General features: G+C 43.8%; 1 protein-coding gene across 4 annotated transcripts in view; it reads left to right on the forward strand.

Moving 5' to 3' along the window:
* Scaper (S-phase cyclin A associated protein in the ER) overlaps nucleotides 1-14,400 on the forward strand; it is a 467,165-nt gene extending 452,765 nt beyond the window's left edge. For all 4 annotated transcript variants that reach the window (XM_050119436.1, XM_050119434.1, XM_050119435.1 and 1 more), the window contains 3 exons: nucleotides 8,120-8,311; nucleotides 10,718-10,769; nucleotides 13,328-14,400. In XM_050119436.1, the coding sequence (XP_049975393.1) occupies nucleotides 8,120-8,311; nucleotides 10,718-10,769; nucleotides 13,328-13,431 (348 nt within the window). In that variant the 3' untranslated portion in view covers nucleotides 13,432-14,400. The remainder of the gene's footprint in view (nucleotides 1-8,119; nucleotides 8,312-10,717; nucleotides 10,770-13,327) is intronic.
* The last annotated feature ends 1,331 nt before the right edge of the window (nucleotides 14,401-15,731 follow it).

The raw sequence follows: 15,731 nt of genomic DNA on the forward strand, positions 1-15,731 counted from the left end.
TATTATTTTATATTTTTTTGCTGTCTTAAGAAATTAGTTCCTAACCAGGTGTGGTTGAGCCTGCCTTTAATTCTAGCACTCTAGAGGCAAAGGCAGGAGGATTTTTGTGAGTTTAAGGCCAGCCTGATCTACAGAGCAAGCTCCAGGACAGCCAGAACTATTATACAGAGAACCCTGTCTTGAAAAAAAAAAAACGAAAGAAAGAAACTAGTTACTTCTGCAATGTCAGGTATATGAGGATCATTGTGTATGTAGAAGTAATTTTTAAATGTGTGGAGTATTGTGAAGATAGTTGATTATAATTAATAAGATAGTCCATCACAATATAGTCATCCTCTCAAGACCAAATGGGAAAAGAGAGAGATTTCAGCTTCCATAAGATGATTCTTGACAACCTTCTGAACTTTTATTTTTTGAAATCATTTTAATCTTCTCTTATTTGTTTCCCTGTTGTTTCCTTCTGGATTTTTTTTGTTTTGTTTTGTTTTGTTTTGTTTTTTCGAGACAGGGTTTCTCTGTGGTTTTTGAGCCTGTCCTGGAAATAGCTCTTGTAGATCAGGCTGGTCTCGAACTCACAGAGATCCGCCTGCCTCTGCCTCCCAAGTGCTGGGATTAAAGGCGTGCGCCACCACCGCCAGGCTTGTTGTTTCCTTCTGTAGTCAGTTCACACCTTCTCTGCAGCACTCTTCCCAGACTTGCTGATCCTGAACTGCCGAGACCAGAAACCCTGCTCTTCTGGACTGGCTTCGGAACTGTGAACTGCTGCACTGCATTCAGTGTGCAGACTTTCCTGGGCTAACAGGCCTGAATCATGCAGGAAGATGGCCCTCTCCGAAGGACGGAGAGTTCTCTGGCCGTTAGCTCCTCAGCCCAATCTGAGCAGTGTAGATTCTCAGATGTGTGGTGGCGTTCTCATCTCCCTGCCAAGAGGCCTGCTGGCATTGTTCCTTCCTTGCTTGATCTTGTGCAGCCCAGGTGGTCAGAGTTGGAGAAAAGGAGTCCTCTTAGGGGGAGGAGGTCGGGCTGCTCTCCATGTTTGTATGACTCTTGGGGACCTTTGAGTGGGACAGCTGCTGTCACACAGGTGTGAGTCTGCAGGCTCACCTCTGCCCCACTTTCCTGCTTCCACTTACTTCCTGTCTTTCTTCCTCCTCCCTCTTCCTCCTTTTATTCAGTTTTTTGACAGAATTATACCAGGGCCATAACAAGTATTAGTATTTAGACATATTTTCTATGACAGCATTTACTTTTTTAATTAAGACCAAAGGTTAGGTTTAAAGTGAGCATTGCCTAGAAAGAGAAAGTTGCCGCTCTGAGTCAGTTCTGTACTCTGAAATTGAGAGGTCCCCAAACAGACCATACCCTGATAAAGGATGTGTGAGTACTCATTATATAGATAATTCATTACCAATTTACCAATCAAGAATTCCAGTTAAAGTATGTCAGCCTGAAAAACACGGAAAGTATGTTAGAGGGGCTGCATAGAGAACTGTTGCTTAACCCCCAGCCCAACATCCCCAGAAACTCTCTGTTCTTACCAGAATAAAATCTACTAAAAGGTAACCACATTGGGAGAAAGGTACACGAAAGATGTATGGATCATAAAAAGTATGTTCTCATCAAGTTCACAAGGATGTCTCTAAAGTGAATACAAACCTGAAAGTGGTTAAATTCACTAAGAGTCAAACCCCTGGAACTGTCGCAGAGATTTCCAGCAGAGGAGGATGAGTCGCGCTCCTTTTCTGGGAGTACCAGTAGAGAGGATGGAAAACCTGAGGAGCCAGAGGCAGTTAAGTCCCGATGTCATAACAACTGCATATTTAAAATGCAAATTACAGCACTGACTCAACAATTGAGAACATGAGCTGCTCTTCCAGAGGGCCCAGGTTCAATTCCTATCACTCTAGTGCTAGGGAACTTGACACTTCTTCTGGCCTCTGCCTGCACCAGCCACATATGTACACAGACATGTGAACAGGCAAAACACTCATACACATAAAATAACAATAAAAATGTTTATTGCCAGTCACTTTTATTTAAACATGTTGAGACGATATCTTTATGAAAATATATTTTAAATGTCCAATAAGAAAGGGATTAAGGCACTGGAAACCTATGTGCCTGCTCTGGAAGGCGGCCAGGTGCTCAGCCATAGCAAGACAGTGCTCATTTGGAGTCACGTGCTCCAGCGGTTCACTCCTGGGAGTCCTGCTCCATCGCCAACCATTCCTCTCTTTTACATCCGTAAAACTCATCATTTGAAACAAACCCTTGACAGCTCAGCACATAACCAAGAACTGGTCATGTGATACCGAGCCAAAAAACGTGTGTGTTTTGGAAGAAAGGCCTTTTATGTTAGTTTAATCTGTGTATGTTGGTCGGTTTAGTCTGTTTAAAATGGCCATGGATCACGCTCATCTTTATCTGGGCTGGCACTGTCACACAAGACACCGCTGGCTAACAGCCAGTCTTGGGAGTAAGCTTAGAACTGGTAAGGAGAACTTCTCTACCCAGGAATGGGCAGCCTTGTGTGCACAGTGGCCTGGATGGCCTGAGAGGCTAGATCAAGCCAACAACATTTGGAGTTAGGTATTTTCCAGACCCAGCTCCAGCCTAGACCGGCTGGGGTCCTGGACCACATCTTTTGAATCCTCTTTATAATAGCAATCGTTGCTGAGTTGGCCTCAGAAGGTGCAGACAGAGGGACTAGCTCAGGGCCTCCTGAGCACTGAGATGGTGTGGATAGAGGGACTAGGCTGGGGCCTCCTGAGTACTGAGATGGTGTAGATAGAGGGACTAGGCTGGGGCCTCCTGAATGCCAACTTGTCCGAGATGAAAGTTACTGAGGTCCTGGCAGCGTAGTGTCCTAAAAGACTCTGAGTGCCTTTATACCTCAGAAGACACCAGTGTTACTAGACGATTCCAGAGCTCTCCTTGTAGCCAGACCATAATTTCCTAGTTGGTGCTCAGGGACCTTGAGAATCTCAGTTCTGGCACCCTTCTAGACTCTGGCTCAGAGTATCACCAAAATGCAGTCATTTTTCTGTTTGCTGCTAGGGTGGTAGGTGAGAGACATGGAAAGTTTTGATGCTCCTCAGCTCAGGCTGGCCTTGAACTTCTGATCCTCCTACTATAACTTCCTAAGTGCTGGAGTCACAAGTGTGCACCGCTGCACCTGGCTGAACTAACTTGTCAACTGTGCTGCTTGGGATGTCTTCCAGTGCTTGAGGATTTCCTGAAGTGTGTCAGGGAAGCGCATCCTGGATATGAATTGGGAGCCATTCACACTTTTCATAATGACAAGTCCAGCACAGTAGCCTCAAAGCTATGTGAACACAGACACAGAGACACACAGACAGAGTTCTAAGCTTCTGTTGCTCTGCACCACTCACCTGTGTTTCTTGGATCATACTTAGGCAAGGATGTTCTTTTCAGAACTGTCAGAGCGCATTTCCTACCTCACCACAAGATCCTGGCTGGCACCCCAAGCACTGTTTGCATAGTTCTGTCCTGCACAAGCAAGGCCAGGGAGCAACCTCAGCAGTGGCTTCTCAGGTGACAGTAAGTTTGCTGATGATTGAAGCCAGCCTCTGCTAGATGCTCTGCTCTAAAGAAATGGGGGAGGGATGCTGAAAAGCATTTGTTGGGCTGGGTAGGAGCTCTGCTCCTGATCCAGCAGAAAACTCAGGGCAGAGAGCTGATCCAGTATCCCTAACTAACATTGCCTATGCTTTGTAGGTGTGGACACATTGCGTCTACATTTAAACCTTGAAAGCTTCCATCGACTGGTTTTATGGAAAAGACTCTAAACTTAAATTAGCTGGATGGTTGCATTGATCACAAGTAGAGGCAGACCTAGAACTCACAGCTGTCTAAGGCCAGCACTCTCGAGCCTGCACTGTTCCTGTAGCATAGCCCAGGGAAAGCTATTCACCTGGAGAGTGATGGCAGCCTTTCTAATGCACATCATTCTGAGGACAGTGGATTGGTGGCCTTATTACAGGAATAATAGAAGTGTCACTCTCTCCATTACACTAAGTAAGCAAAGTAAAGGCTTTTGAGCACACAACTAGACAGCCAGAAAGAGGGCCCTCAGAAAGCCTGACTGTGCTGGTACTCTGACCTCAGACACCTAGCATGCAGAGCTGCAGGAGGTAAATGTGTCCCTCCAGCCTATGGTATTTTGTTGTGGTCAGCTAAGACAACCTGATACTGAGCCTGTGAGTTTCTCTCTCCACCAAAACTTTCTTCACCTACAATTTCCTAGTGCCTGCATCGGATCCAGCCCTCCACATGCAATCTACCCTCTCAATATAGCTTCTAGAGAACCTAAGAAGGGGAGTCTCTCCTCCCACAGTACAGCACCCTCACTGAACTCCTTGTATTACGATTACTGGTATAAATACCTCATCTCCCACAAAACTAATGTCACACTAATCCAGCATATTGCATCTTTGCTTGTGTGTTAGAAAAAAACACTCTTTATTTTCTTTTGTTTCAACGGCATTAGTACATCACTTGGCCAGGACACATACTACAAATGATGGCCGAAGTTAGCACTCTCTGGTTGCTGCCAGAGGACTAGTGGGTGGCCAGGACCCAAAGCAAATTAAAGAACCACCAACGTCACTTCTCTGCCCTGGACACAGATACACACAACACACACACACACACACACACACACATCCTCTTTAGAATCCTTTTTTCTGGTATCCAGTTCCTCCTGGTCCTCTCTACTCATTTCTAGAATTCTGCTTCTTTTTCTAAAGCTACAGCTTTCATTGCTAGTAACAAACAGTAGTCACCATGGGGCTCTGTCTTTCATCTGTGATCCCTCATCAAGGACAGTAAAGAAAACCCTATGGGTCACAGGGAAACTGGGTAAAATGCAGAACTATGTCCTAGGCCTCTTCTTAGGAGACCAGAGAAGCTGTGCTGCCATGGCCCTCCCCAGAGCAGGACTGATGGGTGACTGCAAAGCCTTGAAATTATATTACACTTCTCAAATAAAATGTAGAAATATAGTCTTTCAATGAGAAAGAATATGTTTAAAACTCCAGTATTCTTGGCCATGTCTTCTTGCTTTATTGAGATGCATACTTTGTGTTTACTTTGTGAAATTGAGCTATTTGATTTGTGTGTGAGAGAGACTTTAAAGAAATTACTTTTAAAAACATTGTCTACCTTCAAACACAAAGCGACTGAACAGTTTGCCAAAGGCTGCTCAGCTAATTGGTAAGAAAGGCAGATTCCCAGATCTCCTACTCTTTGATTAGCACCTATTTTACTTTATTAGTTTTATGAGACAAGATCTCTTTATGTGGTCTTAACTGTCCTGGAACTCACTGTGTAGGTCAGGCTGGCCTCGAACTCACAGAGATCTGCCTGTCTTTGCCTCCTGAGTGCTGGAATTAGAGGCATGCGCCTCCATACCCAGTGAGCACCTATTTTATAGCTGTACCTGAGGTCGACTTTTCATCTCTCTTGGTCTATTACATTTATGTATTTATTTGTGTGTGTGCTTCATTGTGCATGTGTGTGTTCATGTGAGTACATCACGGTGCTTGTGTGACAGTTCCAGAACAACTTACAGAAGTTGGTCATTTCTTTCCCACCATGTCACCCTCCCATGTGGGTTGGCAGGCTTGATGGCAAGCACCATCACCCACTTGAGCCCTCTCACCAGACTTCTTTTGCTGGTGTTAGAGCCCAGCTCAGCATCTGAAACTGGACAACATATTTGAAAGTTTGTTTTTACTGGGGCTGTACTTGCTGCTGACTTCTATCTCTGGCTGATGACTTTAGCCACCAAGGAAGCACACAGTCAGGGTATTCCATATCACTACTGCAGAGCTCTAGACGCAGGCTCTGTGGGAATCCCATGTTAACCTGTAGATCCTGAAAGAAGAGGCAGAACTTAGTTACAGTTCCATCAAGAAGGTTGTCAGATGTTGTGAGCTGAGCTGATTGCACACATTCAGGAAGACCCGTCTGTTTCATAATTATTCTACTAACTCCTACTGATTTGGGATTGAAAGGCAGTCCAGGGTGATATTTGATCACCTACGCATTGGCAGTGAATGGGGGACGTCTTCTGGTGCTTGAAACCCTGAGCATCAAAGTCAGGATATTTATAATCCCAGGCTCCCTACCCAGCCCCCAGGGGGAGCGGTTACCTAATGCAGCTGACTGTTCGCTGCTTTACTCCTCTGCCACAGGCCCACCTGAGCTAAACCACCTAGTCTCAGTGCACTTTCTAGGCCTCCTGCCCCTCCAGGCAAGTGTGAGTAAGGGAGGGTCTCACAAGCCCTTACAGATTCCTTACAGATAACAAGGGTAGGTCCTACCATAGGTGATCTTATGGCTACAGCCCCTTAACAGAAGGTAACCAAACTGCCCTGTGCCCATTTGCATCTTGTCCAGTCCAAAGGCCTAAAAGTAGTGGTCTCCAACAGTGCACCTCACTAACTGCTGGTAAGCGCAGCTCCTTGATGGGTTGTCAAGTCCCTTGGGGACACTGCTTCAGGAGCCTGAGTGCAGTGAGCTCAACTGATGCTCTCATACTCTGTGCTGGCTTACCAGCACCAGGGAGCTGATGTCTTCGAGCTAACATTGTGTCTATGCCAGCCACACTGGCCCCTATTAATGCCTTTTGAATTAGTGTATCTTTCAATAATGGCATTTTAACAATGAAGTTTCAAAAAAAAAAAAAAAAAAACAAAACTTGTTCTTAATTTTTGCCCAAAGGTCGGAGGAGGGGGAATTTCAATAATGGCATCATTATAAATTCTAAAGTGATGACCATTTGGCTGTGTTACAAAATATGTAGCTAATAATTAAAGATTTAAGTGGAAGCTTCAGTAAGGTAGACAGAGCACATTTTTCTCAGTTTGGGTGTCAGAAATGGCACTGCACGGCCATGTGCAGAATTGTCACAGTGCGAGTCTTTAAAATTCCTTTTGGATTTTAAGGTATTAACAGGTCCCTATCAACATTCTCTAAAGTTTTTTGATGTCATATTAGCTATTGAACAAAAATATGCGAACTATTACTTTGTTGATTTTGTTCTTAAACCACACTGCATTATCATCTGAGAATGTGTTCTTAAAGTATTGTTAAAAGTACTTTGAAAACTTGTAAATCCCTGTAATTTATGTTTCTCCTGCCTCTGCTGTTTTGTTCTGTCCTTCTGGTTTCAATTTGAATGCCATCCTGTCTGGGTGTGTACCTGTAAAATTGTGTTTTTCCGAGTACAATTTACAGTCCCGACCTTAGGCTTTTACAGTGTCCCTAACCTTCTCCGGGTTTCCTCCTGTACTGTGAAGTGAGTTTGGGGTCACCCTGCTCTTTCATATTAGAATTGTCTAATCAAAGTTACTTGAAACAGATCTGATTTTGGCATTTCTTAGTTTATCATTTCGGCCTAGGGAGTGAATTAGGAGAGCGTCCCTGCCAGTCCACTAATTGCATTGCCCTATTAAAGTGTACACAGTTGTAAACCCAGACTGCTTCAAGACAACAGTCTCATTTATCTAAACAGTTCTCCTTTTAGATTCAATGGCACTGATGGAAACCAAGATAAGAAGTAGGGACTGGAGGAAAGATCGTTTAGAGCCTATACTAGCTGGAACCATTCCATCCCCTACAATCAGTCCCCTTTTTCTTCCTAGGACTTGTCTGCATACGGAATCCATCTAGCTGCATGCAGTGAGCTAAGTTAGGCAGAGACTGCAGTGGGCAGGGCCGCCCCAGACACTGTCTTACTTTGCCGGGAACAGCTCTGTTTTAAGGAACAGGAGACGACTTTAAGGGGCCTGAGGGGATTCTGCTTAAACTGTGCATCCTAAATCCATTCAGTAGGCATCTCTCTGAGTGGAAGTTGTGCCCTTCATTGTGGAGTTTTATTGTTAAATGGCCACAGAACCTTTGGAATCTTTTTCTTAAGTTGAGAAATGAGATATTTAAATAAAATTTTGGCTCTTTTCAAATATCACTTGCACTAAGCTCTGATAAGGAGTGAAGTGCCTTTCTCTTTTTTTTACCTCCTTCAATGTGGTCTCGTTTGACTCGAGGGAAGCCCACAGCTTTCGCAGCTGACCCAGCTACTTCTCTGCTGTAGGTAATTGTACAGTCCGGCCGCCACCCAACGGTGCTACAGAAACTCTGCCAGCTGCCCTTCCAATATTTTAGTGACCCAAGGCTCATCAAAGTGCTGTTCCCTTCGCTTATCGCTGCGAGCTACAACAACCTTCAGAACAAGATCATCCTGGAGCAAGAAATGAGCTGTGTTTTACTGGCCACATTCATCCAGGTACCTTCTGCCTTACGCCTCGTTTCTCCTGTTTTACGGGCAAACTCATGAGACTGAAAAGTAAACATGAGGCAGCTTTATGCTCGCCCTCCAAGCTGCTTTTACCTCTCTATGTCTGTGCTTCAGGAAGTCATTCCTAAAGCCTGGAGTCACTACAGAAACCGGGTGGAGCGCTACATGCTTCTGCCTGGAGCATTTCAACCAAAAAGCTCATTTGCCATTGACAGAGAGGAAACTTGTATCGGGTCTGTTTAACAGGACTCCAGGCTCCTTTAAGGCTTTGGCCATCACGTGGGTCTGTCTTTTAGTCTTGCTACAGAGGATAACTGCTGAAGAAGGATAAAAAGTTGGGTTTATTTGAACATTTAAAAATAAATATGGTTTGCATATGTGTACAAAGTTGGGGGGATAAAACCTGTTTGATTGCTTTTTTTTTTTTTCCAATCTAAAAGTTTGAAGTACAGCCTTGTAGGACTGAGTTAGAACCGGTGCTATGGAAAGTACTAACGTGTGTAAATTAGCTCACTGAGCTGGCAAGAGTAAAGTCAAGGTGACGGTTCCAAACTAGGATTTTTCATATCTTTGTAGATGATTATTTTATGAAATGTCCCAGTTTTTTTTTTTTTTTCAAACGTCCTGCTCTAAAATCGCTCCTGCTCCACATGATATTTCCTGTTCTTCCTAACGTGAAACAGAAAGCAGAGTTCTGTGTGTGTTAGCCCTGTGCTGGCTAATGTTCAGATACCTCTGTCAGAGTGTGAGCGTGTGCAGCTGCCCGGGAGCCACTGAGGACAGCTGAAGACTTCCCCGCTTGGCCTCCCTCCTTATCGCGGGCAGTGCTCCCTGCCCCTCTCCCGAAGTGATCAGTCAGTAAGCATAGCTAGGGCAAGGAGACTTAGAAATACTTCTTTTCAGCTTGACTCTTTTCATTTGCGTCTGGGCCCTATTTTCTGCAGGATTTCAAACTGGCTCATGATTAAATTAAAATCTTAGTAGAATCCTGTCCTGTAAAGCCATGGCTTCAACACAGAGCTCTTCATCTGCTCTTAGAACCTAAAGCCAGAGAAACCAGCTCTGTCGAGAAGTGGAAGTGCGCTTTCGGGTGTTTTCAGACGGTGATCTTTTCCACTGGAATCAGTCCGAGGGGGATTTCTGAGTGTGCACTCTATGCTGGGCTCTGCTCTAGACCCTGGAGTTGTATCATGAATAAGACAGATAAAAACCCACCTTCCAGACCATTCCTAAACAACAGAAAGACCAAGTAGCATGGGAGGTAGGAAGTGAGCCCTAGCCTGGGGAGGGAGGGAAGTCTTTTCTAGCTTAAGCCAAGAGGCCTCAGCCCAGACCAGTTTCCATGTGGGCCTCATTAGTTCCTTTAAAATTACAAGTGATAGCACTCAGGTGGTTGAAGCAGGAAGATGACAGTGTGAGGCCAGCCTGAGCTATGGAGTAAGACTGTCTCAAAAACAAAAATATGGATGAGATCCAAAACTATAGTAAGAGGTGGGGGATATCAGTTACAATTTTCCAAATAGACCATATTTAATACAGTTTTGCCAAATGGTACGGAAATTCTTTCTTAATTTGTGCTAGCATTATTAGACTAGACTAGTGAAGTTAAATCATTTTTTTCTATAAATAATTGTGCTCAAAAATGAATTATTTTGAATCAACTTACAAATGTACCATGGTTCCATATATAGGTTATTAATAATCACTAGAAAGTAATGTTAAGATTATATTATGGCCTGTCATAAGTTTCTGAAGACTTATTATATACTCAATTTTTTTTTTCAATTTCCATCTAAAAGTAAAATGACCAAACTTTAAAGTTTAGATGCAGAATACTTTTGTTTTGGATTGATTTGGTTTTTGTTTATTTTTTGTTTTGTTGGTTTGTTTGTTTGCTTGCTTGCTTTTGAGGCAGGGTTTCTCTGTGTAGCAGTCCTGGCTATCCTGGATTATAAGGACCCTTACATTCATAGTTTTTTTTTTTAATTCTTGCTAGGCATAATGGCATACACCTATAATGCAAGCTCTCAAGAGCCTGAATGAAACATGAGGATCACTCATTTGAGTCAAGCCTGGACTCCAACTCCCTACTACCCCCCCCCCAAAAAAAAAAACCTTTTTAAAAGTCTTGTTAGCTTTTGAAGGCAAAATGGTTCATTTGGCTTAGGTTTCAGGTTCGGGTGTACAGTGGTGGTTTGTAGGCAGCACTATTGCCCTGGGCAGTGCTCACATAGAAGACTTAGTCTCAGCTTTCAAGAATGTGGCCGCACAGTCTCGTCCTCTGCCATTGTGTCTGTGCCCCAGATAGTTCATGTGGCTGTGACACCAGCTTAGAGGGACCTTGCAGTTCTCTTCAGAGCGTTGGTCTCAACCCAGTTCTCTCTTCTCATACAGGACTTTGCACAGACTCCAAGTCACGTGGATAACCAGTCTTCTTACCCCAAAGGTAGGTCCCTCTGAAACTAAGTTCGGTGTGTAAGTTAGCTAAGTGAACGGGCTTGCATTCCCTTTTCCAGTTAGAGAATTTCTGTGTTGTCTAAAGTATGTGATGTTCAGACACCAAATACTTGAAGAGTAAGAAATCTACTATATCATCGGAATCTACAGTGATATAGTAGATTTCTTACTCAAGTAGAATCTGCAGAGGGGCCCCTGGAAATAAAGAAAAGCACAAACACCTTTCTATCCTTTGCTGGTACAAGGTCTACTGAACGCTGACTAGTAACAGGGAAGCCAGTCATACAGCCTGACTACAGCCCAGCATGTCACTCATGAATGCGTCAGTTCCTAACGTGGGCTTCCTGGCCATGTTCAAAATAAAGGTGTCCATAACAGTAGCTAGACCGCTAAATTCAAGCACTTGACCTATTTTAGTTGAAAATAATTTTACATTGAGAAAAATTGGGATCCAGTTAGCAGAGTTCTGGAATTTACGGTTTTGTTCCCATGATCAGGGCTAGAGATGGACGGTTGTCAGCTTTCTGTTTACATTCTTAAATATCCTGCTACCCAGGCTAGAATTGAGAAGGACAGTTTGGTCTAATGCTGTTGTGGCAGGATCTCTGGTTAATGAGTCCCAATCTAGACTTTCTCCAAGTCCTCCATTAGTTTGATAGTATTAAATGTTCCCTTAGAACTGGACGTGGTGGCACATGCTTGTAATCCCAGTCCTGGGAGGAGATGGAGCCAAGAGTAATCCTTTCAACGCCACCCTTGGCCAACCTGGGTTACACGCAAACCTATCTCAAAAATAAAATGAAGTAGAATATTCAGAATTGTTCAGAGGCTCACTCCTACCCAGTAGGATCCTCTGGGGCACCCACCAAGAAACCCCTACTTGGAGACAATTTGGCTGTCATTTAAGAAAAAAAAAAAAACTATAGTAAGCAGGTAATGCAAGGTACACAGAAGAAAAGACAACAAAACTGTTACAATACCATGAAAAAATGTGAGGCTTTATTGACTCGGGTGCTCAGGAAAGTAAACAGAAAGTCGTGCAGCTTTCCAGACATTCAAGTCGGCATCACAGTTAGCACCACCGTCTGAGTCCGTGTGCAGGTTCAGTTCTGCCCTCACCCAGCCACCGCCTCTTTCTGTTTTTCTCTCTTTGTTTTTTTAAGCTATTAGGACATGTGAAGGAAATCAGTACAATTGTTTAATTTTTTTGGTCATATGAAAATACTTTTCCAAATATTCTAATGTATTTATTTTTAACTAAGCCACAATATTTTTTGCTGGTATAACTATGTAGACTGTCTTAATTCTTTTTTTTTTTTCTGCCCTAAAAAAAGATGAGTCACTATTTAAGAGTCCAGGAAGAAAAGTCCCAGCATGAGAAACTGCCTCCCTTCACTTGGCTGAGCATAGCGTGCAGTGGCAGCTCCTTCCTTTGGGGGTGGGGGCACTCTCTCTGCCGTCCTTGCTGCATCTGCTCCCAGCACTGTCAGTGACAGGCTATATGGAACGAGGGCTGAAGAGATGTTCTGCAATTAAGCTCACCTGCTGCCCTTGCCAAAGACCGGAGTTCAATTCCCAGCACCCACGTCAGGCAGTTCGCAACCCCCTGTAACTCTAGCTACAAGGGATCCATTGCCTCTGTCCTCTTAGGGTGCTTCCAGCACTTGCATATGCAAATGTGCACACACACACAAATGTGTGATATAATAATGATATAATATCTTCTGTGAATTACAAGCTAGCTAGGAATACACAATGAAACCTGACAAAAAATAATAAATCTTTATTTTTTAAGGCAACACTGTACCGAGTATCCAGCTTACACTTTGGTCATGGGCCCCCTTTGTGCTTAGATTAAGTCCTCATAAAATATGTCCAGGAAGCCTCTTGAGTGTGCAAGTAGCTGTGTGTTCCCAGGTTCTCACCACCGAGGGGCAATTTCAGCATTCTGACCTGCTGTCTCTTGACTACACCACGCTTTTGAGGGGGTCAGCAGAGCTGTTGATGCTTACCTTTGCTCTACTAGATAGCTGCTGAATGCCAGATTGAGCACTTCCAAAGTTATGCCTAAATGTATGTTTTTAATTAAATAGATTATTTCAGAAAAAAGAAGTCAAAATTTAGGTAGGTTTGTGAGTCAGTAAAAAAGCTGGTACTTGTCTACAGGGTATTGACTTCAGTCCCCAGCACAATAATAATAACAATAATAGTAATAATGATGATGTCACCCTTCACATATGGTTTACCCATTCAAAACTATATGTTCATAGCTGCAACCCTGTTACCTCTTTTAATAAATATTTCATAATAATATAATATGTAGATAATAATCATAAATAATAGGTTAATGTCTGAATGTGTGGCTAAAATACATTTATAACATTTATGCTATAGTAGATTGACATAAGGATGAAGCAGACACCTGGTTTACAGAAAATGTAGCAGAATTGACTGGAATACATTGGCTCCTTTGTGCACTGGTCTCAGAAGAAGCTGGTTTCTCAGCCTTCAGAAGTCACTTCTTAGTCTCTTTTCTGTCTCCCTCAGGAAAACTCGGGAACCTCGGGGACTACCTGGAGCTCGCTAACAGATTTCCTCGGCAGGCCTGGGAAGAAGCCCGGCAATTTTTCTTGAAAAAAGAGAAAAAATAAATGTTTTTTAACTAATTCTATATTTGAATACCTTTGTTAGTGTTTTACATTGTTTCTTAAGGGCCTCCCGGTGTGTTTATACTCTCCTGCTGCTGATACGCTCCTCTGTGCGCTGTTTATAAAGACTGTACATATTGGACTGTTCTTCCTAATTTTGCAAATTGAGCTTGTTTCATTTATGCACAATATTTTGGAGTTTGTTTACTTCCATTCTGTATAATTTGCAATTGTAATATGGGTAAAATTAGACTTAAAAATAGCAAATATTGTAATGTAGTAACACAGTTTTCAGTGTTGACTTTCACGTTAAAGCTGCACAAATCTGAGAAAGTGTTAAGACATTTAATCTGCTCTGAGTTTTTCTTCTGAAGCTTGGAGTTGAGACCTGTGTAACTAACACTTTCCATAAGTAAGCCTTGGGACTGTTTGAAATTAGAGTACCTAGTAACTGGTTGGGAAATTCCCTGGGAGAAAGCACTGTGAACTATTAGCTTTGCTAACCTAAATTTAGTGTTCAAAATTAAAAAAAAAAAAAAACTTAATGTGGGAGCATCAAGTATTTTCTTAAATGATTTATTTGAAACAACATAAAAATAAAAGAAACAGTGAGGGTGACCATGTCTCTGAGTATAAGGCAGTCATGGGCACACAGCTAGCTCTGTCTGGGCCAGGCCGCGGGGACAGGGTGGGGGGGTTGAGGGTCTCCTCTTTAAGTGGTTCTCTGCTGAGCCTGAGTAGCATTGCTGATAATTACCAAGAAAGACCTGGCTGTGGAGATTTACACGAAAACCTAAAATTTGTCACAGGAAGCTGAACACAAGAATCTTACCTTTCTTCAAACAAACAAACAAAGAATACTTACCTAATATTCCGGGCACTTCTTTTTGGAACCTCACGGCGCTGCAGTTATGTGTATTCAATTTTTTACTGTTTTACAAATCGAAAGAAAATAAAGAGGTGGGATGTAAACCGTGCGGAGCGTCTCCGTGAGTGCTCCTGTCCGGAGGACTCGACACACCCCATCGCCTGAGAGGGAGGGCGGGAGCCGGTGGAGGGCGTCCCCGCAGCCGTGGGGAATCTAGTTTATAAGGTTCCCTGCGAGGTGCGATGGAATATACCTCTTATCTGGTGGGAAATTTGCCAAAAAGCCGTAAATAATCGAGACAGCAGTGATTAACCTCCCAAAGCTCTACCAGAATTCGCAATTAAACTTGTAATCGAATGGTCCCGCTGCCCCTCTGTGTGAAGCGTCCGATAAAGTCACAGTGCCGGCGGCTTCCTTCAGGGGCCAGGGCGCTGCTGGCCCCGAGTCTAGAGAGTCTAGAATTCGAACCCGACTTGGAAAAGGTGCTCAGAGCCCAGGAGCAGCGACATTTACAACCAAAATACGTACCTGGGGTGACAAAATTTCTCCCAATCACTGCAGAACCAGTCCTTCTGAAAGCCCAAGGGCACATCAGAGCTTCGGACCTACCCTAAGGAGTCCTCAGCCACAGCTGCCCCCATCCCCGCCCCGCCAGACTCTAGCCGGCACTGTGACCTTGAATCTGGAGTCCTCAGTGGGTCCTAGGTCAAGCCCTGGCCTTAACCTTAACTTCTTTGTTCCTCAGATTCTTGCAGCTGTGAAAAACACCTGCATCTTTCCTGGTGGGTGTCAAAAAGGACATTGTCCTCTAGGTCTCCAATCTTCCCCCATCTCAACCCCCCCAACACACACACACACACACACACACACACACACACACACACACACACGTGCGCACCAGTGCCCCGGCTCAGCCTCCGTAGGCACACACCTCATTTACATATCCAGCTTCCCAGCTGGCAAACTCTCACTCAGCCCACCCCCAGATGCTGACCTGCTCGACCTGAGGAGGGTCCTGTGGTCAAAGGCTGGACCCACCTAGCATTCCTGTTCGACTGAAGATTGCTGCTAAAGGCACAAAGGAGCTGGGACCTGGAGTTGCCCAGCCCCACATCTGGATCTGAGTGGAGGACTTCCTCGTGCCCTTTCTTGCTCCCATCGCTGCTCTCAACCTAGCTCTGTTTATCTGCATTTTCTATGCACAGTCTCCATCAACAAGGTGCTAGCCTGTAATTGGTCACACAATCCTCATTATAGCACTGAATCTCCGTATTTTAAAGAAAGTTTACTTTTACGTCAATCAGGCCCACGGTTAAAAGCCTCTAATCTTCCCAGCATCAGCTTAATAAACTGAATTTCCTGCTTTTATCGCAGCTCCGTTGGGGACTGACTTCTCTACAAATACTTTTACCCGTCCTTACCCGCCCTTTGTTTT

This window comes from Alexandromys fortis, unplaced genomic scaffold (genome assembly GCF_014885135.2).
Source record: "Alexandromys fortis isolate MF-2015 unplaced genomic scaffold, M_Fortis_MF-2015_v1.1 scaffold_167, whole genome shotgun sequence".
Taxonomy (NCBI): Eukaryota; Metazoa; Chordata; class Mammalia; order Rodentia; family Cricetidae; genus Alexandromys; species Alexandromys fortis.